The sequence below is a fragment of the Colletotrichum karsti genome, assembly GCF_011947395.1.
Source record: "Colletotrichum karsti strain CkLH20 chromosome Unknown Scaffold78, whole genome shotgun sequence".
NCBI classification, from domain to species: Eukaryota; Fungi; Ascomycota; class Sordariomycetes; order Glomerellales; family Glomerellaceae; genus Colletotrichum; species Colletotrichum karsti.
Window position 1 is genome coordinate 30,203 of NW_024065978.1, and position 26,336 is coordinate 56,538.

Here is a 26,336-nt window from a genome sequence, read left to right on the forward strand (position 1 = left end):
TCGTGGTGTCTTCTAACCACATCACGAAAAGTTTTCATCTTTTTCTTTTCCTCTCTCTATCTCTCCAGCGCCTGCATCCAAAAAAATATTCCACGTCGTCTTACTCGGAAGGCCATGCTTCTTATCTAATTTGTCTCCCTTCCCATCATCGATCAATCACATCCCGCTGTCAACATGACCTTTACGTGCGGCGACTGCTGGCGCGAGTTTCCGGCCGGATGGCAGTCTCGCCAACAGCACCTCGATGCGACCGGCCACGACATTCCAGACTTCGAGTGCGAGACCTGCGACCGTTACTTCCACAGCCAGGGCGCTGTGGAGCAGCATATGAATGCCCTCAACCACTGGGCCGACTCTGACTCTGAAGACAGCCTTGACTGGGAATGCGACGATTGCGACTCGGCATTCTACGAAGAGGGTGATCTGCGCCAACACGAGCATGAGCAACACTTCAAATGCAATCTTTGCGATCGTTACTTTCAGAACCGGAACAACCTGAACCAGGTATTTGCAGTTCCTCCAGCTGATAGCCACATCCGATTCACTGACGCCCACAGCACCTGAACTCCAGTATCCATCGCACGTCCACCATCATGTGCCCTTTCTGCAAGAAGACTTGTGCCACCGCGACTGGTCTGATCCATCACCTCGAGCATGGCAGCTGCCCGAATGCCCCCCTCAACCGTGAGAAGCTCTACGAGGCTGTCCGTAGCCGTGACCCCAACGGTGTTCTTTCCAAGAAGCTCCTCGAGTGGAATGGCACCTTGACCTTCACGGCAACCGAGAAGACCTGGAACCCGAAGCACCGCGCCTACGAGTGCTACCTCTGCCACCGTCATTTCAACAAACTCGAGTATCTGAACCAGCACCTCAACTCTCCTGCGCACAAGCAGAATCTTTATCATTGCCCCAACCGGCGTTGCGGCAAAGAGTTCACCACCTTGGCGGCCGTCATCAACCATCTCGAGAGCGAAAGTTGCAATTACATGCGCTTCAACGCCGTGCAGCAGCATGTCGAGCAAGTTGTCGATCCTCGTCGCATGATTGCCTTCTGAGCATCCGGGGAGAGGCAAGCGGTGTTGGAAATATGGACGGCAATCATCGGACAGTTAACTTCATGTTTGCCGATTTGCATTGAGATCAGATATTGTGGGAAGGAATTGACCATGAAGATATATGGTCACATGGCTTCAGGGAACGTATTGAAGGAATCGAACTTGTCAGAATGTCACTCTTGCTTCCGAGTTAAAACACGTCAGAAAAAAAGGACAATACCGTTGACATTTTGCCGTCCCAAATCGGTTGTTCAACTTCAGGCGAGACCTATGAACGTTCTAACATGCCATCGCTGGCAGCCAATCGCGTTGACGCGGGTGCAAGCGAGGAGGGTGATCATCTGCTGTGATGCAGTCGCATCGTTCGAGCAAGCGGACTGACACACTCCGAAAGATGGGTCGAATCGGTGCGGGGATCGGAGCGGTGGTCACGGAGATGCTCGCGATTGGCGCCATAATTAGGCTGGGCAGTCTCAACAAGATCGCGCCAAGCCAGTTTGGTGCCGTTCTCAATCGGTAACGACCCGATTTCATCAAGATGACACCTAACGGGACAGGGCTCGATGCTTCCATATTATCCTCCGGCCCTCAAGCCCGTTCACTCACCTCGTATGTTATATAAGTTCTGACAGAGGCTGACCGGCTCATCGTAGCTTTCAACCAACCTCGCCTGTAACGGTCTTAGAATTGGCAGTTACACCTGGTTCAGAATCAAGAGGAGGATACTTCGAAACTCTCAACCATGGCCGTCGACAACACTGAAGACGTTGAGGCACCTGCCGCCGCCGATCCGACTCTGAACACCGTCGACTTTGGTCTCCAAATTGGCGTCGAAGAGATCCTCATCGATGTCGACCCAGATGTGTCGCTGGACTTCTTGAAGAAGGCCGAGGCCCATGCCGGCAAACCACCACCAACTAGAATACCGAAGGAGACGCTCCTTCGCATGCACAACCATTATGTCGAGCAGCAAAGGAAGGCAGGACAGGATAAGGCCCCACGGATGGTGAAGAAGGTCGTCTTGGCGCTATCTTATCCCCCATCATCGAAGCCGATCAAGGATCTTTCTCCGGTAATCCAGCCCGAACGGGGAGTAAACAAAGCGTGACTTGCTGACATCTCGCAGATGCGACTGGATGAGCTACTCGTGGAGAATCACCACGAGGATAGATACTTGGTGTTACAGACCATTGCCCCGCCCTACCTTGGTGCCGGTACCATCACTCTGGTCGAGGACGAGTACGGGAATGCCGACAAGCTATCATTGTACAACCAAGGCAACTCCAGTATTCTCCAGTCAATTCCTGAGGGCATAGTAATTCTTGTCAAGGAGCCGTATTATCGATTCAGCGGCGACAACGAGTTCCTGCTCTGTGTTGATCATCCTTCGGATATCGTACGGCTTCGACAAGGACCCGATTCCTCACTGATTCCTGAGCCATTTAGGCAATCTGAGGACTTCGATGCCATGGGATGGAGAGACGCTGGAGACAAGGCCTTCCTGTCTAAAGACCTGCCGATGGCAGTGGCAAAGTCTGTACCTGCGGTCTTCTTTTGTCATCGTTGTGCTAACGACATCTTAGCTACACAAGAGCTCTGGAATTAGCTCTGGAAGAAGATCAAGACTTCAAAATTGGGGTGTTCGGCAAACGAGCCAGCTTAAATCTCACTTTGAAGTGCTTCGACAGCGCATTATCTGATGCCCTCGCATCGAGAGGCGGCTCTTCAGACTGGAAGGCCTACTTTATCGCAGGAAGAGCAGCTTATGAGCTTACAAACTTCGGCCCCAGCAAGGCTTATTATGAATCCGCACTTGCTCTGAAGCCTCCCATTCCAAATGTCCAAAAAGAGTACGAACGCTGTCTGGCGCGGCTTGAAGAAGAGAAAGGCATCTACGACTTCGCCGCCATGGCCAAGGACACCACAGCCAAAAACATCCACATCGACCGCGCCAGCTTTGTTTCCAGGACAGAGGTGAGAGACTCCCCACACCACGGGCGAGGTCTATTTGCGACGGAGGATATCAAAGCAGGAGAGCTCGTCTTCGTGGAGAAGGCCACCAGCGTACCCAACGAGTTCAACCCGGAGCACAATTCAGCAGCGGCCTACGCCCAGCTCATCGAGCTCTGCGCGGATAATCCCACAGTGCACAAGAAGGTCCTCGACCTCTACGGCGGATCTTACAAGCGCTCCGGTCTGGAAGGCAGTGATGTCGATGGCAAGCCCGTCGTAGATGTCTTCCTCCTCGAGTCGATCCGGAGAAAGAACTGCTTCAGCGGCGCGCACGTTTCGGCACAGGCCGCCAACGGTGACTGGAACATGTGGAAGAACGGCATGTCGCGTGGCTTGTGGGTGTACTCGGCCTACGCCAACCACGCATGCCTCCCGAACTGCAACAGGTCTTTCGTCGGAGACATGCTCATCGTCAGAGCGACGGTAGACATACCCAAAGACACCGAAATCACACACATCTACCTCCCGCCCAAAGCCGCGTACCTCCTCCGCGCTCCACAGTTCCGCCGGAACTGGGGCTTCGACTGCAGCTGCGTCCTCTGCGCGGGCGAGCAAAAGTCCCCGTTGAAGCAGCACCAGAAGAGAGTTTCGATCCTCGCGGAGCTGCAACGCGCGATCAAGAAGAAGAACCCGGCCAGGTTCCAACCCGACGCCACGACCCGGCAGATCGAGAGGCTCGCGAATAAGCTCGCCGCCCTTCACGAGACTGAGGTATACGATGAACTCGCCCTGCCCAGGTTGATGCTCGTGTGGCCGACGATGTGGCTGATCGAGGCGTGGCACACGAGGAAGCAGTGGGCCAAGGTGGTAAAATGGGGGAACGAGGTCTTTCGCAACTTTGGGTTCGTGGAGCCTGTGCGAGGGGAAAGGCTGTGGATGTACAGGGACACGCAGGCCGTCACGACGTTTGAGGTCATCAAGGCGCTGAAGTTGACGGCCGAGGCTTACACTGCGCTCGGGAAAGAGGAGCTGGCGGGGGATTGTTTGGATGCTGCTAGGATTGGGCTCACGACCATGGTTGGATGGGTGACTGACGAGAGTTTTGAGGCGTTCAGGTGAGGTTGGTGTACTCTCGTTACACCGGGTCATTACGTGTGATTAGGGTAATACAACGCACCCGACGCAATGGTTCATGGCAGGAAATCGTTGGAGTGAGTGATTTATGTTTCTTGCGATGAATGCCGAGAGATATGACGGGCCTTGGCAAACGGCGCTCGTCTTGGCATCTCGGGTTTCGAACACGAATTGGTGCTTAGCGTTATCGCTGAAGAGAAATGTCTTCAAAACAAAGATGCCTCCGAAGATGGTCCATTTCATTGAATATTCCTAGAGCCAGAAGTATTCCCAAGGTATCAAACAGAGCTACGATGACAAGGACAAAACAGCTGCACATCTGATACCAGATTTTTGGAAAGAATGAACAATTCAAATAATTTTCTACGTATTCGCAAAGCCAAGAAATTGAAATGGGATGAAGTAGCAATGAAAGCTTAATCGATTGGATCTGTGATCCAGGATCCATGTATTGACGTTCCATCAACCGACAAGACAAAAACCAATGTCAGATTCACCCGACCTAACCCTTCACTTAATTGTCGACGTCATGTTGAGGATATCCAAGTGAGTCCTACAGTAACGCAGCAAGTTCATGCCGAGAGACGTCAGGTACTTAACCAGCCACCACACATCAATTCACACCCCGCAACACGCCGACCTCCTCCCCTCCTCACCTCATCGCACGAACCCACAAACCGTCCAACACCAACATCTGACAACGCTGTCCAACTTGGTAACTGCTCGTGTGCTTATCGGCAGTCCATGAGGGGTGAGCAAGATCCATGAGCGGGGTACGCAGCACCGAACCTGCAAGCCAAGAACCGTCCTGCGCACGAATGCCTGTCCTCCCCCCACCTCACCGAAGAATTTCAATGGTTTTCCGGACAACGCCGATCACGTTCGTCGTGATCATTCGGGTCTTTACAGAGTCGAGCGGAGGCTGTCTCCATGGATCCCCTCATTACACCCCGGAAACTGGGGATGTAGATTGCGCGGCAGCTTCAACGACCTTCTATGTCCAGTTAGTCGTTCTTGGGGAAAGAGTTGATGGGTCTTTTGTCGTGACACATAGGATCACTAGCGTGTGTATGTATATGACCACGAAGCTCCTTTTCTGAGCTGGTGCTCCTCGACCGTAAGTCGAGCTAAGCCTTCCTCCCTCTCGGCTCTCTTGGATCAGCTCCTAGCCATCGTGCCGTCGTGATGTCCCTCCTCGCCTTGGCCCTCCTGGCATCCGCCCCGTTGGCCCTTGCCCAAACCTTCCAACGTCTCGGCGCCTGCCCCGATCTCGGCTGCGTCTTCCCTCCAGACCAAGCCAACTTCCTCCCGGGCCAAAAGTTCGACATCCGCGTCGAGGTCCACGCCCCCGTCAACGGCACCGAGGCCTTCAACGGAGGCGTCCCGGACCCCGGCTTCGCCCTTTCCATCGCGAGCAACAGCGAGCCCGACGGCAAGTCCGTGGCCGAGTTCTTCGGTCTCGATGAAGAGCCGGGGCTCGAGACGTGGACGTTTTCATGGTACGAGGACTTGTTCGCGTCCGACGCGGGGAACCGGTCCGTTGTCAACGTCGCCTCGAAGGCGTACCGCGACCTCTCGCTGTACGAGCCGGGGAATTATACCGTGGAGCTGAGCTACTATAACGGCACGAAGAAGACGGTGGCGGAGTGGTTTGTGAGGCCTCTTGCTGAGGAGAAGAAGGCGAAGAATGTGATCATGTTCATCGGGGATGGAATGACTACGAACATGATCACGGCCGCGCGCCTCTTGGGTCATAAGAGCGTGAATGGCAAATACCAGTCCAGGATGCAGATGGACGAGTTCCCGATTCTGGGGCATCAGATGGTGGGTAGTTGAGCCCAATTGATAGCTTTGGCATTGGACTGATTTCGTGTCAGACGCATTCCGTCGACAGCTTCGTAACGGATAGCGCCAACTCAGCGTCGGCTCTATACTCAGGACACAAGGGAACATCGGATTCCATGGGGTACGTGGACTAGACTGACGGGAACTCTGCTTCTATGCTGACTTTCATTACAGTGTGTACTCGGACTCATCCTCGGATGACTTTGACGATCCGAAAGTTGAGACTATCGTCGAGATGGTGACACGTATCTGGGTAAACCTTCTCTCCAAAGACAACGATGCTTCCGACTAACAGCCGTCAGGGATCTGCTTGGGGAGCAGTAACAACCGCAGCCCTCGACGACGCAACTCCAGCCGCCCTTACAGGCCACAGCAGGTCTCGATCCAACGCGGGCTCCCTAGTCGACCAAGCCCTCAACGGCATGACAAACTACTCATGGAGCGCCCACCCCGGACCTGACGTCTACTTCGGCGGTGGCGCCTCGACCTTCCTACCCGGTTCATCGTCATACCTCGGCAAAGATTACTACGACGAGTTCCGCAAGCAAGGCTATTCCGTGAGCTGGAACGCTACCTCCCTCCGCGACGCGCCCGTCGACACCCCTGCGCTGGGCGTCTTCTCCATGTCCCACCTGCCCGTCTGGCTCGATAGAAACATCCTGACAGACAATATCGCCGACCTGGACACACATCCCTCCGGAGACGGATCCGCGCCGCTCGACCTTCCGGGGTTGAAGGACATGACTCTGAAAGCAATCGACATCCTGCTCGAGCGCAGCAACGAGACAGGCTTCTTCCTCATGTCCGAGGGCGCGTCGATCGATAAGCAAATGCACGCTCTCGACTACGACCGCGCGCTCGGCGACCTGCTCGAATTCGACGACACCATCCGCGCCACGGTGAAGAAACTAAAGGAGGCCGGCGAGCTGGAGCAGACGCTCATCGTCGTGACGGCCGACCACGGCCACGGCTTCGACGTGTTCGGCGTCGCGGACACCAAGTACCTCGCGGCGCAGGACACGGATCGCAAGAAGCGCGACGCCATCGGCATCTACGAGCGCTCCGGCCTGTCGCACTACACGGTCGAGCGCCCCGACGGGATCGAGTACGGGACCGGACCGCACTTCCCCATGAACTGGAGTCCCCGGTATGCCATCGCGCCGGGTTTCGGCGCCAGCCCCGATCGGAGGGAGAACTACCGGCTGCACGAGTCGCCTCGCCGCGTGGTGGTGAGCGACCCGGAGGATGGCTACGTCGCGAACCCCGAGGATGGGGAGGATGGGTTCTATGTGCAGGGGACGCTGCCTGTGTCTTCTTCGTCGGGTGTCCATTCCATCACGGATGTGCCGCTGTTTGCCATGGGTCCTTGCGAGAGGACGTTCGCGGGCGTGTATGACAACACTGATGTGTTCTTCAAGATTGCCTCGTGTCTTGGCCTCGGTCAGTCGTCGGCGACGCCTCAGAAGCGGTAGGTAGAGAAGTCAAACAGATGAAGTGAAAGACTTGTTGAAATCCCGGAAATATCAGACCAGGTCTGCCTCTCGATGACGGTTATGCAGAATCACTTTACAGCAATCCACATTTTCCGTCCCAAACTGTAGACGCTGTGAATCCTTCGCCACCCAGACGTCTTCCATGTCTTGTTGGACCCGCTTGAGCGACGGGAGGTGCCTGTTCTGATACATCTCTTTGATCCGCTCAATCACGAGCTGTCTGTTTTGAGGATCGACCGACTCGCATCCTGCCGTCCAGAGCGGCCACGCATGTGCTGAACAGAATGATGAGCTGATGGGTACCCTGAGCAAGTGACGAATGCATTGCTCGGCATGCACCGGCTTTGGCGGCTCAGTACCGTCGTCCCACACCCGGTACAGATAAACGATAGCAGCATGCTTGTATGCCTGTATGGTGTTCTCAATGTCTGGATCTCCGTCTTCGGACATGGTGATGCTGAGCAGGTTCTGCCTAATGTTGAAGCCGCGTTGTTGGTGAGCCGGGCCGGACTGTCCCTGCATCTTGCTGATCGTCCCGACGACTGATAGAAGCGACGTGAGTTTGGTCAAGCTTTGCAGGCCCTCTAGAGGTGCAACGTTGGTCATGCTCAGCAAGGGCTTTGCTGTCCGGGAGATGGAGGACATGACGTCGTGGTAGAAGCAGAGGCTGAGCAGAAACTGAGCACTCGAGCTCGTCCAGTTCCCTGGTCCGCCGGAGTGCATGATGACAGCCTTTGCGCCGGCGAGGTGGTCTATCTGGCTGTCGGTGTTGAACAACCTGTCCGAGATTTGGAGCATGAGAATGGTGGCGAGAGACAGCTCGGCGTTCTCTGTCTGTATGGACTCTCGAAGCGACGAGACTGCCATGATCATGTGACGGGATGACAACGTCCGAAGGGTACTATCGTTGCGAAGGACGGCCAGATGCCCGGCTGCCATCGAGGAGATGGAGAAGAGGAGGGCGTTGGACTTGAACATCATCGGGGTGAGATGGACAAGGAACGGGTTCTGGGTGCCGGCCGCCATGGAGATCACGCTTGCGAGAGACGAGCTCCAATGGTTAAGGAGAAATAGGTTCATTGGTGAGACATCTGCTGGAAGGTAGGATGGGTTTCTGACGAGGCTCATCCCACTTGAGATGGGGCTCGCGAACTTCGATCCGGATCGTGACTCGTGGGGTGAGGATGAGGACGAGGACGAGGATCCTCTCGGAGGCGATGGAAGACCTTTCGGCTTCGAATTTCGCCTCTTCGTGACCTTGGAAGGACCTGTCGATACTTCGGCCATCTTCCATCTGACTCTCAGCCCGTACCCCTTACAGGTCTTGCCGAGGCGGACACATCGGCCACAGCTGGGTTTGCCTTCGTCGCATTTGTAGCCATCGTCGCTGAACATGTTCAGTCAGCAATAATCATAGTAAAGCAGATGCACTCTTACCGGCAAGTCAAACAGCCCGTTCTGCTCCTCGTGTGCTGCGGCATGGTGAGGCTAGGTTGTGAGTCTGACGTCTCATGATGGAACGGAACCGACGATTCTTCACCGAAAGTGGGGTAAGAATCCACCTTCGGGGTTTGGCCGGAGGCTAACTCCGAGTCCGCCGATCGTGGCTCTGAATGCTTCAAAACGTCTTCAATTTTGGTCACTGTTGATTGTTCAACACGATGAACGAATGATTGACTTGTTTAAACAAGAAATACCGATTTGAAGGTATGGTGAACCGCCCATGAAAGTGGAGGTACGTCCCGCAGTCGAAGGCCTACCCCCGTCTCACCCATCAACCATCCTGGACTTCATAACCGTCCATAACGACTCTTCACCTAACAGCTCAATCAACGAGCTCAGAAGTCTCTCCCAAATTCTATTTCTCATAACCTTAATCACTTCAATCTTACGTCGCAAGGTTTCTTACGGGCAGCTGAACTCACCCGCCTTCTCACCAACGGGATCAATCAGGGCTAAGCAGGAATGCCAGCATCCGCTTCGCGGCCGGGGGGCATCTCACCAACAAGACAAAGATCATTTGGTCGGTAAAGCCCCCAGACTCTCGATGCGTCATTACTTGTAGTTGCAGCAGTTTGCCTGCACGACTTACGCTTGAGAGCGCAAAATCAAACCGGAACGACCGAAAAGGAAGTTCTGGTGTTCTCATCTTGCATGGGGTGCATGTTTGTACCCAACAACTCGGTATGCATGCAGCTATTTCGGTCTTCTCGGCCAGGAAGACCGGAGCACTTACCCCTCTTGGGCAAACGGGCTTTATAGTGCCCCGGCTTCATGCTCGGAAGCTGACCAGAAAATCACCGGCCTTCAGGAGTAATCTTACCTTACTGACCCCATGATTCATTGTTGCTATTGTTTTACTAAAGGCCCTGTTCTTTCCATACTTCTAATGGGAACCTTGTGATCTCATTGCTTCATGATCTGATTGCCGTGAACGCCCATGCCTACCTACCTCGGTAGTCCTCGAATTCTGAATTGAGGCTGACGATTTCGAAAACAACATGAAGTGTGGTGTTGGTGAGCCTTTGTTCGCCATCATTTTTCGACTTATCACATACCCTAGACCCAGATCTTCGGGGCATTCCCCACGTGGTCAAGGTGCAATACTTTTGTCTGCGCCGTTGGGTCAAGGTCTGTTTGTTTGCTTGGTCTCCGTTTGTAATCAGCCACAACTCTTGCGTCCGTAAACCTCTCATATTCCGCAGCACGGTCGAATAAACCCTGTCAGATACACGAGGCAGCAACTCAAGTGCCAGGAAACTGACCGTGTGCGGCGTTTCCCACGTTGTTCGGCAGGATCCTTCGGGAGCGTGGGCACACCATTCCATCAACCGCCTTTCAAACGGCCTTCTTGACAAACACACCCGATTGTTTGGCTTTCGCTTCGGGGAGCTCCCTTTCGGCGGTGTGATTGCCACTTCCAAACGCTCGCCGGTAAAAGTGAGTATTGATTGAATGTGTAGGCCTGCATGGCGACTTGAAAGAGAATGCCATTGTCCTCGAGCGTCATGGGCGGGTGACCACTAAACAAAATGATGATGGCCGTCCCCCGCGGGCTATCTGCCAATGCTCCAGAGTTCTTGTCGGTTTCTACGCTCTCAACTTGGCCTTCATCGGTTATCGAGCTCTTCTCTTCTTGACACATTTTCCAGACCGCCTTTTGAAGTCGCCGGGAGACGCGCTTAGCGCTCCGCATATGAATGAGCTTGGGCGAATTCGCCAGTCTGCCAAGTGCACGCGACAATGTCGGTAAAGGGCTCCGATGCCTGGAGAGCCGATGACAAAGGGCCAGAGATATTATGGGTTTGCTGGACTATGGCTGGCCTGACGACAGCTTTTGTCTCAGCTCGAGTATGGTGCAGACGTCGCATTGGAAGGCACTTTTACGGCGATGACTACTGCTGCATCATATCTCTGGTAAGTTTTGGGTACGTTATCATGAAGGTTAACCCGCTGTTGACGTGTTTGGCATCTTAGGTCTTGATCCTCGCATCATGTGCTGCAGCTACTGTGGCTATCAGCTATGGGTATGGCCGACATATGGAAGTGCTTTCATATGAGCAGAAGAAAGGTGCCATCTTCTGGGCGCATATTGGTTTTGCCCCAGGGATCATGTCTTTCGCTGTCCCCAAGTTGGCTCTTGTTGCCCTGTTGACGCGGTTGATGAACCCGGCGCGATATCACCTTTGGTTCCTCTGGGGCATCACCGTTTTGTGTCTACTTACACATATCGTGGTTCCTGGTCTGCATTTTGGCCGCTGCGTTCCAGTACAATCAATTTGGGATGAGGCCGTCCCAGGGGTCTGCTTCGACCCCGAGATCACGGTTGCTTATTCCATCTATGGCGGAGGTACTTGATCCTGTCGTTGATATTGACGATGAAACGTTCTGACGCTGACTCGCGACTCAGTTCTTTCGGCTTTTGTAGATGTTTACTTGGCTTTGTACCCAACGGTTGTTCTCTTCCGTCTTCAAATGCCTATGAAGAAGAAAATAGCTTTGAGCTTAGCCCTTGGGGTAGGATCAATGTACGACACCCCGTTTCCAATATTGACCATTGACTAATCTGTCAAGTGGTGGCGCGGTTGCCATTATCAAGACTATCCGACTTCCATTATTACGTGAAAACGATTTCACCTGTAAGTCTCTGCCCTGCCGGCTCTTCTTGATTTGGTTCAAGCTAACTGGGGCTGGCTTTCGCGAAGACCATACCTCTGACCTCCAGATACGGACAGTGTAAGTGCATCTCCGCTCCATCGGCTGTTCGGCTCCGCGATGTTACTCAGGCCTGCCGTCGATCACACGGAACTGACTTAAGCTTTTGCAGGGTTGAAGGGAGCACGATCACGATAGCATCTACGATCCCTGTCCTCCAGCCGCTGATTGAGATCATCCTGCGGCGGAACCCCTTCAGCACAGCCAAGAACACCACCGACGACTCGCCCAAGTTCTACGAGGATTACGCTTTACAAAGAGAGTCGCGCGGAGGTAGCAAGATCGAGCTGGGGCAGCGCAAGCCGAAGCCCAAACACCGAGACGACCTGGGGTTGACCATCATGGAGGACGACAGCCAGGAGAACATCCTCACGGGCGACAAGAGGCCGGCCCCGGCGTTCATGTCAGACAAGGCCGAGACGACTCCGCCTCAGTCAGCGGATGGGGGAATCGTCCGAACCGACGTTGTCTGTGTTTCGTTCGAGGACAGGAGTAGTCAGCTGGCAGAGAAGCTGGTTTTGAGTAAATGGGATATTGTTTGAAGCATACAGCGCTTGATGCTATTGCAGGTGTCACAGCCATTAGTCGCTGTTCTCTTTTGTCGTGACAAATACATGTAGTTTATGCAAATACCCTGTTGTTATATCTTTGGAAGACCAATTCCATGTTCATGTTAAGTCCTGATCAACATGTCTCTTCGTCTCTCCCAGGCGTGGCAGTCGCGACGGAAGATTCCAGTCGGTTATCTCCGGACCGACCTCGCCTCGTGGCGATCGTGGATCTTCGTGCATACGCAGTGTGCTCGCGTTGGTGGACACAGCTGTAATCACTGGGATTACACCGATGTCCTTTGGAACAGCAGATTTGGTACTACTAATGTTTGTAGTATTGATGCTTATTTCTGTCTTTTTGTACCAGAGGACAATTTTCGACCTCAAGCCCAGAAGAATAGAACTAGTGATAGTCGGATATCTGGTGGTATTCAAGTAACCTATCAGGTACTCGTCCCGGCTGAACCCCATCGAGGATCAACATCGTCAAGCCCCAGCCGCCCAGCTCCTATCGTTTCGTGATTAAAAGAAGTAAACAGGACAAAGCCGCTGAACGCCAGTGTCCGAACCCGATCCTGAGCACCGTCGCTTATCTCATGATGACCGCTTAAACTTCTTTCATTCTTTAGCAGCCAACAAGCGCCTAGTTATTGTTAGTATTGGTATTTCCTTAGGCCATAACGTCATTAACTCACAGCTTGCTGGTTCTTCATGTTCTGCTGGATACCACCAGAGAAATCCATCTGAAGAGACTGGACCACAGGGTTATCCTGCTGGGGGTTGCCTGTGAGGCCAGCAACCTTCTGGAGCTCGGAGAGCTGGGCGTTCGCGACCTGATCTGGAGTCAACATCCGTAATTCTCATGACCAATGACGTGGGCAACATACCACCGCGAGGCCCTGAGCCGCGCCGTTGCCCGAGGGGGCAATGAGCTGGTTGGCCTGGCGGACCTGGATACCGTCGCTGACGAACGAGAGCAGGTTGGACTTGGCGACCTGGAACTGCTGCATGTTGACCGGGTTCGCCTGGAGGGTCTGAGAGACGGCCGCGAGTCCGGCCTGTTCCTGTTGCTGAATCTGGATGTTCAGAGCAATTCCGCCGGCGAGAATCTTCGCCTCGGCGCAGGCCGGGGTGTCGTTCGGTGCGGGTGCCGGGGCCGGCTGGGGAGCCTGGCAGGCAGCCAAGGTCGCGAGGGAGAGGATCACAGCGTAGGCCTTCATTTTGATGGCTGAAGTTTGTTTTAAGGATTATTGATAAAGATTGAATAGTAGTTGATTATGTTGGCTGAGGAACCTGCCCGTGGCTGGCGTAGTAATGACCGTAGCTGCTGCTTGACGACGATGCCGAATCCAGATTCAGTACCGAGTAGAAGGGCAGGGAGGGACGGGACGGGTCTACAAGTCTTATAAGAAAGTTGCAACGACGGGACGGCATTCAGTCCAACGCCGGCACGGTTCACGAAGTAATCATGAGATGATGCCGGTGAAGGGGGACAGCCATGGTCGGCGGCGCTGTGAGAGCGAGGGCTCGCCGGCGAGGGGATTGAAACGTCCGGATGATAGACTTTCTAGAGTGTTTTGGTGCGGTCGCCGACTCACTGTGCTGCTTGTTTCGAACCTTGAATGCTATTGGGATGAAGGAAGGATTTCCCTGATTGTGCAATCGCACAGACGGCGCATTGAGGTGCAGGGTATCAGAGTAGCCACACAGCCTACGAATCAGGTGAGGTTCCCAACAGCAGAGCGGCCGGCCCTATCTATCCTTCTTCCCCCCTGATCCCCTACGCCGACTCAGGGCCGGGTCTGAAGAGGCAGGACGAATCCGAACTTGCGGAGATGGTTGGGTGTTGGTTGGCCTACCTGGGGGAGCCGCCGGCGGTCCCCGACCAGACGTCACAACTTCACGTCTCGGACTTCGAACTTAGATTGGAATGGTGTACATCGTTCCCGTTATCCCCTTGGCCCATTCCTGCCCCATTCATTAAGACATCCAGCAGAAATGGTCAGTCTTGCCGACTGTTACATGGCTGGACCCATGACTCGTCTGAAAGATGTTTCCTCTGCCCGTAGTAGCAATGCTCAAAAGAGTCTTTTCCCCGAGAAGCTTAAAGACCGACTACTTGTTGAAAGAGGCTAAGCTTTTGTTTAGTCATCTCCCGCTCTTGGGTGATGCCACTCATATCAGTCAAAGAGCAGCCCCATCTTGACCAAAATGAACGGATGGCAGTTCAAACACCCGTCCTCAAAACCTGCAAGTTGACAACTTATTTTCTATTGACGTCCTGCGAATCCCTTTCTCTTTTTCGGCTCTGAAGAGTTAGAACACGTAGTTTCACCTATGGCCTTGGCCTAGCGGATAGTCTTCCGCTCGCCGCTCAGACAGATACAAAGTCAGGCCAGCCGTTGGCCCAGGCCCGATAACTCAATGACGCCCACTTTCGCCTGCTCTTTGTTAAGACCACACATCACTGGCCTTGGTTTCAGTTGATCACTACTATCTCCGATCTTGACCACGTTGTGGAAGCTCTGCAATCCGTTCGGCCGCCCACCTGGAGAATGTTTCCTCGGATATCGAGCCCTTTCTACTAAGATTCGGCTCACGTTCCTTGGGCTGAATATACTAGATCAGCTCAATTCATCGTCGTCCCGTCGGCTACATGTCTCGATTAAGTCGGCTAGTCCCATACAAGTGAACACACCATTTGCATCGCACGCCCTATCGCATTCGATTTCGTGTAGCGAGGGTATTTATCGCAACTGATACGGGAAATAATTGTCATAGAATACCATTGGCTTCCACTGAGCTTCATCCTGGGAATCTCTCGGGGAATAAATCAACCCGTGTTTTGCCCTCCAAGCGACACCACACCCTCAGTACACCCTCGGAAACCGAGCAAGGCTCTTCTCGTTCGAGTGAAACCCTGGCCGCTTGCCATCTTTTTCAACACCGGTATGATGGGCGAACACTCCTCTCGGCGCGGTCTTGGCAAAAGGCCGATCCCCCGAGACGACGCAGGTGATCGGTAGTATCGTTATTGCTGTCAGTAATCTAGCCGACACGCCATTGAAGGGACCCGCACTATATCTGGCCAGATAACGATGCTTGATTCAGTGAAGCCATGCTATGAGTACCCGAGTAAAATGCCCTGCGGAAACACTGATGCCGGCGAGATGTGGATTATTAGCATCTACGCTATTTAACAGCTGTCACGGCAAGCTATGATCACAAGCCGAGCAGATACACAACTCCGCAATGGCAGTTCAAACACATATCGACTGACTCTCGTGAGCAAACGTCCCGGATTGGCAGAGCAGCGAAACACGAACCGTTGAAGGCGAGAACCTCACAGCTTCAGGGCGCTGCGCCGGGCGATAAACTCAAGCTTGTGGGGATCCGCGCCTATGACGGCTAGGTGGAAGGTTTAGATGGAGGAGAGCTCCATGTCACTTTACATCGCCTGGACATCGTCTGAAGTGTGCATAAGAGGCAGGGTCGCATTCGCGAGGCGTCTCGAATGTGAAGTATGGTGTATCCAGTCGCACTGCTTCTGATTGCCAGTGGGTTTCTGTCAACTACAGCGTAGACAGGCAGGCCCCGGAGTCACTTCGAGGGGCCCAAAGGCGCCCTGGCGGGCGTAGTCAGGGGTGAACCCGATGACCCAGTGGTAAGGCGTTTCCCCTGCGTTAGTTGAAGTCTCTCGGAGAAATTATCCTTGATGCCTACGGAAACCTGCGATGCCCAACTGCATGACTTTTCCGGATCGAAGGCTTCCATCTGAATTTCAATTTGCTAGCGCAAGTAGTGTCTAATTGTGGAATTGGCTTTCAGAGCAGCCCGACAGCTGAAGTTCTCTCACATGCCGCAGATTTGAGTGTGAGCAGCATTTGGGACGACAATCGCAACGGTTGAGATCAAGACGGCATGTAGATATGTAGAGGCAGTAAGCATAAAAGAGCTGTAGAATGGCGGGAGTATCATACTGATGGCGTTGTGGCGCGAGTAAGGCGCACGCACGAGACATGTCCGCGAGGGACGGGACACACCAAACAGAACAACGAAGTCCTCGGGGCGCTTCGGATCCGTGTTGGGCTCTCGCGGAGCTACGCGGAGCTCGGGTATCCTTGCGTTGTTTCTCTGAGAGTCTTTGCGCAACAGGGACCAGCGAACGGTCTAATCGTCCGCGCGCGACAGTTGGAGCTGCCCACGGCGAAGGTCCGGCTCGATCATGTAGAGACGGCTTACTTCAGATTCAATGCCGTGGAGATAGAGTGTTTCCTGTCAAAGTCAAATTGAACTCCACGTACGATTGAGATTGAGTAAGCGGCTCTTTGTTTTGCCGTCCAGTCACGACCTGGCGATGGCTGTGTATTGAGAATATCCAGTGGAGTAAAACAAGTTGGAGCAGCATCAACAAGGCGATGATGGCGATGGCGCTGGTGAGATGTGACAGTCGTCGAATTGCCCAAGTCGACAAGACTCCGGAGACGACGCGACGACCCTGCATGGGATAACAGTGTTCTGAAGCAACAAGTCGCTTTTAAGCTCGGTCATTTATACTATTTCTCTTCTGGATTGTTTTTATGATAATTTTGAATATCTAAAGATTGTTGCATCGACGAACACTAGGAACATTGACAATGATAACAGCAGCGACAAAGTCGAGCAGTGACGACGACGGTCTTTCAGCAGGTGGGTAGCATTAATGACAAGATGCAGCAGGGATCAGATTCCCTTAGCTCTAGGCCTCGCCCGACCAGTGCTGAGGCGCGTCAATTGCGACGCTCAATGACACTATTCGTACTACCCTCTCCACGCATCGTTGAACAAGTGAGATCCATTGCCAAGCAATGCCTGCGTAAATAACGATCAATAGCTTACGAAGTTGATGATGATAGATGTGATGGCTTTAAATAAGCAGGATCAACACCCGATTGAGGCATTACAATCAAGGTAACTGAACATGCCTTTTTGACTTGGTCTTCCTTCTTTCATGTGTCTGTTTGGCCGAAGCCGTCTTCAACAGACGCGGTTTCCCTTACAATATGATCGACGTCGTACCAGACAGTTTCACGACACCGCCAATTGAAGCACCCAATGACGAAGTCTGGCCACGGCAAGCCAGTCATCGCTTTCTGAACAGCAAGACCAAAGGTGAGCATGCATCTTACAGAGTCAATGACCACTAGAAGTCTGACATCCCACTAGAGTTCGCCGTCGACGGAAACAACATCCCGAACGTCGATTTCAATGTTGGAGAGTCCTACGCCGGCCTTCTACCCATCAACTCCTCCGCAAGTGGCGACGACATTCAAGCGCTCTACTTTTGGTTCTTTCCATCCGAGACACCTCCAGCCGAAAAGGAAATAGTCATCTGGCTCACCGGCGGTGTAAGACTGGTCTTGAACTCGGGTGTGATGTATCCTTGGAAGCTGATGCGCTGCAGCCCGGATGTTCGTCAATCGGCGAACTTCTGCAAGAGAACGGCCCAATATCATGGAAGCCAGGCACTTATGCTCCCGTTCGCAACCCCTGGAGCTGGCATCGGCTTTCCAACGTCGTCTGGGTCGATCAGCCCGTTGGCACCGGTTTCTCGCGAGGACCTGTCACAGCTACGGATGAACACGACGTAGCAGCACAGTTTCTGGGGTTCTGGCGCAACTTTGTCGACACTTTCGACTTACACGATTACAAAATCCTCGTCGCCGGCTCATCCTACAGTGGCCTGTACTGCCCGTACATCTCCAGCGCCATGCTCGACACCCAGGACACGAGCTATTTCAACCTCAAAGGCACGATGATCTTTGATCCGACGATATCGCAGCGCGGACTCGGTCAAGACTTTGGCGTGTCGAAGACGCTGGAATATTGGGGCCCAGCGTTCACCCTTAACCAAACATCGAGAGACAAGGTGAAGGAGATTGATGATCGATGTGGTTACACGGAATACGTGGATAGATACTTCACGTTCCCACCCTCGGGTGCGCAGCCTGTCAATATCCCCGGTGCATTTACTCCGGATAATGAGTATGTTCCGGAGTGCGATGCCCTGACGTTTGTTGCCATGGCGGAAGGAGATGCAAACCCTTGCTTCAGCCTGTACAATGTCCTTCGATCTTGCCCTCTGCCCTTCGACCCAATAGGCTTCACCGAGAACCGCTTCTACTATCCAGCTGAAGGCCCAGTCTACTTCGACCGCAAAGACGTAAAGGCCGCCATCAACGCACCGCTGGACAAGGAATGGCGCTTCTGCAGTCGCGAGCCCGTTTTCGTAAACGACACGGACAACTCCAATAACCCTGGGCCCGGATCTTTGCCAGTCATCCCCGGGATAATTGAGAAAACGCAAAATGTTATCGTAGGGCATGGACTCCGGGACTTCATACTACAGTCAACTGGTACGCTACTGGCTATCCAGAACATGACCTGGGGCGGAACACAGGGTTTTCAAACGCGGCCGGAAACCACCTTGAACATCCCCTATCACAGTAACGGGGACTTGGGCACGCTGGCCGGCGCCGGTGAGCTGGGTTCGTGGCATGCCGAGCGTGGCTTGACGTACTTTGAGACGCCGATGTCGGGGCACTTCATCGGCCGCGACGCGCCGTCTATGTCGTTTCGAGCACTAGAGGTGTTGCTGGGAAGGGTGGAGGACTTCAGTTCGACAGAGCCATTTTCAGTGGATCTTAAGACTGGATCTCAGAGGGATGAGCTGTAGGCAATCGTTTCCCAGGTGTTAGGTTAGATTCAGAGAAATTTGACGAGGATGAAAAGAGTGCCTTTGGAGAAATAACAGCACGTCATCATCATGTTTGACAACTGAATGGGCGTAAGGATGCGAGTCCAGTAATATTCTAATAGTTAGGTCCATGTCCCATTACGTACCTCCACCAAATATCGCTGTCAAATAACCCCTTCTATGTGCCCTCGTCATATCTGTCGTCTATGATGTTCCACTCAGAAATAGGGGTCTAATTCTCAAAGGCCCAGGACCTCAAGCCGGCAACCTCGGCAACAGTACAAGGCTTGTCGTGATACAGAACACGGTGCTTCGGAATCTCATTATTTCTGGTCGGGATCTGCAAAGCGATGGACTCTGTTACGCCCGGGAAGATCGATCCGTGACCCTGCCTGGTTCGATCAGCCGTATCCGTCGCGAAGACAAGTCCGAACCCGCCACCGTTTGCCGTAATAGTCGTGGAGGTGTTATCAGGCAGAGTAATGACGCCCAGTCCAGACAAGAGGATGACCCATCTATTGTAGATTAGTTCCGAATCTCTCGAATTCTTGTCAGATAAGAAGAAGATGGAACTCACTGGTTGCTCGGGGCCGGGTGGAAACCGCCGTCGAAGCCGGCCGGCACGACGTTGTACGTCATCTTGGAGACGTCGCCCAGACTTGCGGTTCTGGTCTTGACTAGGCCGGACTGGTTGGAAGATGTGAAGGGCGTGTTGAGCTCCCAGCACTCGAAGTGCGAGACGCCATTGCGGGCGGCGACTGCAGTAATGTTGAGCTTGGCTGAATGGGCGGAGGCCAGGCTGAGAGCGGCAAGGAAGAAGTATAGTCGAAAGTAGCTGAGAGATCTCATTTTATTTGAACTGAGATAAGTCTAATCTTCTGTCGGTCGTAATTCGATGTCGAATCTGTAGTTGACGATGCTCGAGTAGGGAGTAATGAAACGCTGGGACTTTTCCTTCTTTATTGCTTCTTCTTCTATTGCTGCTGTTCTTGTAGTTGCTCTTGTTGTTGGCCCTGCTGTTGGTCCTGTCGTTGGTCCTGTTGTTGGTCCTGTCGTTCTTATCGTCCTTTGAGTATTCTTTATTAATGAGTATTCTTCATTAATATCTAGATGAGAGGTAGATTTTTATACTTACAAGTATGATTAGGCTTGCTGCTATGCCTTATTGCTGGAGGACCCAACATTCTACGCCCCAATACTCACGAGCAACCACCTCCTCCTCGCCCCCAACCCGAATAAAAGCATCCCCCATCACATGAGGTTCTCAGCCTCATTACAACAGTATCTCCAACACCGATTTACCTCATCAGTAACCATCTTTCAACGCCCCCATCCCTTGGCCGTGCCCACATCTTCTCAGCTTCAACTATTTCACCCAAATGGGTGGTCAACTCGAACCACTTCCAAAAAGACTTCGCATCATTCATCGCCCACACAACTGGCCTCCGGAGTTATGTTGGGTAGTATTTGGTAAGCTCAGAGGGCTGAGGCCCCCCGCCGCCGACGGACCCCAACACTGGATATAGAAACGGGCCAGTCAGCGCGTCTGACGATCCTGCATGCTGGTCGGGCGGTCCCGTGCTAGCTCCGCCGCGCCAAGATTTGAGAAGTGATGTATGTGCGAGTGAGGGAAATGTTTGGAGGTTCATCTGGAATGATGGATGCATTCGAAATTGCACGTGGACTTTGGAAGTCAGACGCTGCGGTGATTATTTTCTTCGGCTGTGTACTCAGCGAGACGTTGTGCTGCGAGAAGGCACGGACAGACAAGTAGCCCACTTCAGTTCAAATTGGATGTCTTCTCAACGTGATTTGATATTTGATGAATCTTCGTGATGCGTTATGCGTGTAATAATCCTGAACTCTTCTTTGATAATCATATGGTCTCGCCGCAAGACGTGCGCGAGACGCTTACGTCCTCCACCGGAAAGCAGGGTGCTTCCAGTCCAGATCCTGGATCTCCTGCTCCGACATACCCGCCAACTCCTCTTCGATACTGCGGTCCTCGCGCTTCTTGTTGTCCCACTTCATCCAGAACCAAGCGGAGAAACCCACAATGAGAATCATGCTCGCGCAGGCCAGGTTGAGACCGTTGCCGATGTGGTAATTCGGACCGTCCCAGGGCAGGTAGGACCACGTGCTGATAAGACCTCCGACGTTGCCGAACATGACCTGCACATTGTTAGCCACCAGTGACATTCACAGAAGGCACAAGAGGATGATGGACTTACGTTCATACCGATAGCACTGCTTCTCGAAGTATCACTCAAAACGTTCTGCGTCACTCATTAACATGAAGCCCGTGAGTTTAAGAGTTATCAGAACTTACCGCAGAGATCTGAGCATTCGACATGGGACCGATGATGGTTGCGGCTCCCGCAATCAAGAACGTGGCACCATAACGGACCTTAGCAACGTTCGACGCAAGGAACATGATGTATCCCGCCATAACCATCGGCGCGCTCAGAGCAATGAGTACTTGGCGTCTGTCAAGGTACCAACTGATTGCGGGAAACACCAGCGTGAAGACCGCTCCGAGGGCATAGGGTGGTGCGCTGTACAGTTGCTTCTGGACGGTTGAGAAGGTCGGGTAGATGCTGCTGACAATTGTCGGCAGGAAGAAGGCCAAGCCTTGAACGGTGATGTTGTTAAAGAGGAAAATAAGGGCGATTTCAAGTGTCACCGGGTTGGTCATTCCGCGAACGATCTTCTTCTTGTCGATCCCGTCGATGACCTCCGTGGTGCCAACACGCTCTGACTTGACACGCGCAATGCAGAGGTCTTTCTCTTCTTGAGTTAACCAGCGTGCGGTTTCCGGACGGTCGGTTAAGGTGAAATATGAGATGAGTGCCAGTCCAATTGTCACGATGCCTTCGATCGCGAAGATCATCCGCCACCGGTGAAGACTTCCGAAGTGATCGAGAGTCAAGATAGCAGACGCTAACAACCCACCACAGAAACCGGCGAGAGGTGCCATTATCATGTACAGACCTCAAAATTAACGTTAATTTTTATATCTCATGATGTAGTGTTGTGATGTTTTGGTGGTTGTGGACTTACTCAGTCGGAATGTCAACTCGGCGCGCTGGTACCACCTTGATAGGTAATACGCGATTCCAGGAAGCATGGCAGCCTCAAAAATGCCCAACAGGAAACGTACTCCGCAAATAGCAGCTTTAGTTTCACAGAAAGCTGTTGCGATGGAGACGATGCCGAAGAGCAGGGAGGTGGTCGGCAGAAACCAGCCGGGACCAACCCACTTGCAGAGGATCATGAGGGGGATCTCAAACAGAATGTACGAGATGTAGAAGACTGAGAGAATCATGTTATAATCGTAACCCTTCAGGCCCAAGTCCTTCTCGAGGCCAGCGATTCGAGCATTGCCTGGTGAGGATGGTGTTAGCTGGTGATGGTGACAGGATGTGAGTGGGGCCCAGACTCACCGATATTCGCACGGTCGATGAAGCAGAAGAGATACAGCAATGCAACGGTAGGGACTGTGTGCAAGTCCAACTTCCACCGGAGCTTCCGTACTGCGACGGGGTCGAACTCCATGAGAGGGTTGCCATATCTAATCACCGGGCGTCAGTACTTCGTGAGAGCCGTTCACAGATGAAAAGACCCACTTGTCCGTAGCAACTTGGCCCTTCCCAGCTGCGCTCGAAATCGTGCCGTCGTGGAGAGGCGCCTTCGTAATAGCCTCGTCGGTGGTGCCCTCTACATGGGTGCCCCGGGGCGCCTCCTTCTCGCCGGAGGAGCTCATCGTTGCGGTCGGAACGCCGTAGTGACTGTGCTGAAGATCGAGTCTTTCTCGTCCGTTGAGAGTGTTTTAAAATTTCGAGAGGAGGCTTCAATTCCAAGTATGTCGACCAGAAAAAGTAGCCGTCCTGTTCTTGTCGAGGGAAGAGAAAAGGACGACCGGGTCTCTTAATAGACGGCAGCCGTGGTGGTCGTTGCTACCTCGATAACCAGGGGAAAGACAAAGACACCTTCCGAAGTGAGTTCTCAGTCCGAAGCTCACTTATCAGGTCAAGAGAGAACGGGACGATCTCAGAAGCAAAAACAATCACGACGGCGAACCCCCATTTAATAGCTCCAGTAACTCCGAGCCAGGACGTTACATCCAACATCCGTCCTTGCAAGTGCCGACTCCAGAATTGGACCGAGTCGCCCCAGTTTACCAAGCACACTCTACAAGGAACAATGTCGAATTGCACACACACTCTCTCTCTTTGGGGAACGGCCTGCAGCTCTGGCGTTTCCGCACACATTCCCCGGGACCCATGGAAGTGGGACGTCGAGACCATGCGGGGTAACCATACCTGTGGCCTTGCCAGCCGCCGGCCTGCCTGCATGGTGAATGGGTTGTGGTTGTAGTAGTATCGTCACCCCTTCCCATTCAGCATTTGAAATCTTTTCGGGTGTTGCTTGTTTGTGTGCCTTTACTCCTCCAATAGTGGGCGCGGTGACATCGTCCTCGATGCAGCAGAGATGATCTCTCCCCCCGGGAGATCAACACCGCGCAAGGCACGTCCGAAACAGAGCCCAGTATTCGTACATATCGTGAGAAAAACACCGCAAGTGAACGCCGGTTGCTCAACGACAGAAATCTCCTTTCCTCGAGGTCTTGACTCATGCTGAGATGGGTATCCGTAAGCAATCTAAACAAACCAATTCAATGTTCCCCGCCCTCGCCCGTTCCCCGGATTCTCCGCCTGTTATCCGTCCTTCCCCCGCAAAATCCTGGGGGAGAAAAATTGAAATTGAGGGCACGGCAACCTGGTGGGTGCCACTTTCGGTCTCCACGTGCCCCAGGGCGAACGCCCCCGGCTCGATATCAGGGAACAGGGCCAATCACGGAGGGGGAAATTGCAATGGGAGATGGGTTTGCTGTCGTGGGGTGCCAAGAGGGAATAGAGCAGCTTGACTTCGGCAGCTGGGATCGGCATGTGTGTGTGTGTGTGTGTGTGTGCTGACGTTTCTTGTTGAGTTGCTGGGTGTCGACTTGGCTTTTTGGTCACGTACAGATAGATGAACGATGTGATGTTGCGGCTGGCCGGCTGGGCTGGTAGGGTTCCGAGGTGTCGGAACGCGTGTGCGGAAGGGCAGTATGAGGGTTGAGGACGTCAGCAGTATGCAGAGACGGTGCCGTTTGATGGAACATGCGCCGGCGCAGAGTTGCTTGGACGGGCAGGCGTAAACTTTGAGCAGTGGACGGCAGTGGTTATCGGCTGATGAGAACGCGAAGAAGAATCCCAGTGTGGATTCGCCCCGATGGAAATCTTCGAAGAGGGTAGCTTGCGCTGTAAGTTTTAACAGACTGTGATAAAAACAACCTCCTACAACGGCTTGTTGTCATTCCTGGCAAATCGAATACTGTCCTCACGATGTGAATCCTCGGATGACGACGACAGACGACGGCGGCAACGACGGCGGCAACAACAACGGCGACAACAACGGCAACAGCAATGGCAATAGCAACAACAACAATAACGGCAATGGCGACGAGGACGACGACGGCAACAGTAACAGGGACTATGACGATGGCATCGATGGAGAGAAAACCAGCACTGATATCAGCGGCAACGATCAGGATGACAGCATGATCACATAGTGGCAGCTGTGAGAGTTTTACCTCGCCTCAGCCGTTCGTAGAAGTTGACGAATAGCCTTGAGGTCGCTAACCTCAGCCGCATGACATGAACTGGGCGAAATGCGAGGAGCAGCAAGCCTGTGATGAGCGACAGTCAAAAACTTCCGACTCGGTCAATCGGGACCGGAGCGGCGGCGGCGGACCTCGATGACAGAGCCCTACAGTCTGTCCGGGGCTGAGCTGACCGTGGCTCAGCGAGTGTGGAATCCGGCAGCACACGCACATCTCCATCTCATCTTCGGCCGTCCGAAGGCGGCGCAGTCCGGTATCCAATGAGCCGGTACAGCCCTAGGGAGTCCGGGCCTTATATAGCCTTTTTAAAAGCCACAAAGTGCCATGAGAAAGAAACACCGGCGACAGCGACGGCGACGGCGAAGACGGGAGGATCCTGAGTTGTAGCAAGGGACCCGGATCGTGAATGCCTCCGGTTCAAGGAGCTGAGGAACCGCCGTGTTTTGGTGGATCGCTGCCCCCGAACCCACATGCAACACCACACAAACCTGCATCGTGAGCTTTTCACGGTTGCTTCGCAGTTGGATCTCAAGGGGCGAGGAGGTTGTGTGAAACAGGCATGCCTCGGTCGAGTCAGCAGCCACATGGGCGACAGGCGTGCTTGTGAGACAAGGTCCCATGTGGGAGGGATTGAGCGGCCAGGGACGTGCTTGGCACGCACACCGGCTGCTGCGGCCCCAGGAGATAGAGGTTGGTGGTTGGGGGTCAACTTCGGCCGAGATAGATACGGGTTTTGCTGCAAGATGATCTAGATGCTGATGGATGACAGCGGAATGTCAAGATGCCAACGCTGTTGTGTGAGGGAATGCGAGGCGTCGCATGCAGCTCGCTTGAAGTGGGCATTCTGCAGAGTGATAGCAGCTCCGCTGAAATGCGACTTTGGCAGTTGTTGAGATGTGACTCGGATTCAATCGATGACCAATGTCTCTGCCGTCCGGTCCCTTTTCTTTGTAAGCTTCGACTGGATCATCGGCATATGATTGAGTGGCTTCTTGTCGTTCTTTGGAAAAGGCAGGAGATGCAGTTGAGGTTCCCTCATGATTATCAGTCGCCGATGCGGGCAAAGAGAACGTGACGCCGGACTCACACAGTCCGTTGACGCCAAGGTGTCGGGGCCAGCTCCTTCGCGCGACCGGACGTCGGTGGAAGTCCATGATCGGCACCGTTCGGACGTCTCGATGGCGTCCCTCTCGGTGCGACAGCGTCGATGGAATGTACGGTTGCGGCCGTTTGTTGGACATGGTGACTGAGTCAAGATCAACCGAGACGACCAAGCTTTTTTCCTCAACGATCCAACGTCGTAGGCGTCAAAAAGAAGCGAAAGTTGCGCCGTTCGCGGTTGAGGCGCGCGACGACCGCCAAGGCCAAAGTTCAACGGCTTCAAAACCACAAGAGACCCCCTTTCCAACCCCGTGATGGCGATGATGGAAGTGGGCGCGCGGCGCTTCCCCTAGGCAAGTTTGGTGCCGAAGGCTTGGAAGGGCGAGCTGATCTGGGAATCCGGGTCGTGTACGGAGTACGGACTTGACCGCCGTCTCAGACCCCCGAGCGTGGGACGCCCAAGCCGCAAAGATTCTGGAGATCACGGAAGATCAGGGGGCGAGCTGAAGGTTTTTGAAGTCGAAATGCTGTCGCGATGGAGGCAAAAGCAGGGACGAAAGCTGAATTGGCCGGGGATCCGCTTGGGAG

General features: G+C 53.5%; 10 protein-coding genes across 10 annotated transcripts; 6 read left to right on the forward strand and 4 right to left on the reverse strand.

Annotated features, from left to right (window-relative positions):
* Window positions 1-174: 174 nt before the first annotated feature.
* Window positions 175-1,055, forward strand: CkaCkLH20_13219 (uncharacterized protein; the record flags this gene model as incomplete). The annotated part of the gene is made up of 2 exons (XM_038895929.1): window positions 175-504; window positions 558-1,055. 2 exons carry the CDS (start codon window positions 175-177, stop codon window positions 1,053-1,055), a joined length of 828 nt encoding a protein of 275 aa, XP_038738763.1.
* A 742-nt stretch (window positions 1,056-1,797) lies between these two features.
* Window positions 1,798-4,127, forward strand: CkaCkLH20_13220 (TPR domain-containing protein; the record flags this gene model as incomplete). The annotated part of the gene is made up of 3 exons (XM_038895930.1): window positions 1,798-2,127; window positions 2,182-2,588; window positions 2,639-4,127. 3 exons carry the CDS (start codon window positions 1,798-1,800, stop codon window positions 4,125-4,127), a joined length of 2,226 nt encoding a protein of 741 aa, XP_038738764.1.
* Window positions 4,128-5,327: 1,200 nt separating this feature from the next.
* Window positions 5,328-7,459, forward strand: CkaCkLH20_13221 (alkaline phosphatase; the record flags this gene model as incomplete). The annotated part of the gene is made up of 4 exons (XM_038895931.1): window positions 5,328-5,966; window positions 6,020-6,108; window positions 6,162-6,240; window positions 6,290-7,459. 4 exons carry the CDS (start codon window positions 5,328-5,330, stop codon window positions 7,457-7,459), a joined length of 1,977 nt encoding a protein of 658 aa, XP_038738765.1.
* A 51-nt stretch (window positions 7,460-7,510) lies between these two features.
* Window positions 7,511-8,560, reverse strand: CkaCkLH20_13222 (C6 finger domain-containing protein; the record flags this gene model as incomplete). Its single annotated transcript, XM_038895932.1, has 1 exon — window positions 7,511-8,560. The coding sequence occupies one exon, from the start codon at window positions 8,558-8,560 to the stop codon at window positions 7,511-7,513; it is 1,050 nt and encodes a 349-aa protein (XP_038738766.1).
* A 2,163-nt stretch (window positions 8,561-10,723) lies between these two features.
* On the forward strand, window positions 10,724-12,237 carry CkaCkLH20_13223 (uncharacterized protein; the record flags this gene model as incomplete). Its single annotated transcript, XM_038895933.1, has 6 exons — window positions 10,724-10,897; window positions 10,958-11,330; window positions 11,391-11,508; window positions 11,555-11,619; window positions 11,686-11,716; window positions 11,808-12,237. The coding sequence occupies 6 exons, from the start codon at window positions 10,724-10,726 to the stop codon at window positions 12,235-12,237; spliced, it is 1,191 nt and encodes a 396-aa protein (XP_038738767.1).
* A 695-nt stretch (window positions 12,238-12,932) lies between these two features.
* CkaCkLH20_13224 (uncharacterized protein) lies at window positions 12,933-13,466 on the reverse strand (the record flags this gene model as incomplete). Its single annotated transcript, XM_038895934.1, has 2 exons — window positions 12,933-13,079; window positions 13,134-13,466. The coding sequence occupies 2 exons, from the start codon at window positions 13,464-13,466 to the stop codon at window positions 12,933-12,935; spliced, it is 480 nt and encodes a 159-aa protein (XP_038738768.1).
* A 3,822-nt stretch (window positions 13,467-17,288) lies between these two features.
* CkaCkLH20_13225 (carboxypeptidase) lies at window positions 17,289-18,961 on the forward strand (the record flags this gene model as incomplete). Its single annotated transcript, XM_038895935.1, has 3 exons — window positions 17,289-17,397; window positions 17,452-17,633; window positions 17,690-18,961. The coding sequence occupies 3 exons, from the start codon at window positions 17,289-17,291 to the stop codon at window positions 18,959-18,961; spliced, it is 1,563 nt and encodes a 520-aa protein (XP_038738769.1).
* Window positions 18,962-19,214: 253 nt separating this feature from the next.
* Window positions 19,215-19,831, reverse strand: CkaCkLH20_13226 (small secreted protein; the record flags this gene model as incomplete). Its single annotated transcript, XM_038895936.1, has 2 exons — window positions 19,215-19,497; window positions 19,560-19,831. 2 exons carry the CDS (start codon window positions 19,829-19,831, stop codon window positions 19,215-19,217), a joined length of 555 nt encoding a protein of 184 aa, XP_038738770.1.
* A 1,062-nt stretch (window positions 19,832-20,893) lies between these two features.
* On the reverse strand, window positions 20,894-22,745 carry CkaCkLH20_13227 (MFS transporter; the record flags this gene model as incomplete). The annotated part of the gene is made up of 6 exons (XM_038895937.1): window positions 20,894-21,154; window positions 21,214-21,258; window positions 21,312-21,973; window positions 22,043-22,366; window positions 22,426-22,553; window positions 22,609-22,745. The coding sequence occupies 6 exons, from the start codon at window positions 22,743-22,745 to the stop codon at window positions 20,894-20,896; spliced, it is 1,557 nt and encodes a 518-aa protein (XP_038738771.1).
* A 1,638-nt stretch (window positions 22,746-24,383) lies between these two features.
* On the forward strand, window positions 24,384-24,596 carry CkaCkLH20_13228 (uncharacterized protein; the record flags this gene model as incomplete). Its single annotated transcript, XM_038895938.1, has 1 exon — window positions 24,384-24,596. The coding sequence occupies one exon, from the start codon at window positions 24,384-24,386 to the stop codon at window positions 24,594-24,596; it is 213 nt and encodes a 70-aa protein (XP_038738772.1).
* Between the last annotated feature and the right edge of the window lie 1,740 nt (window positions 24,597-26,336).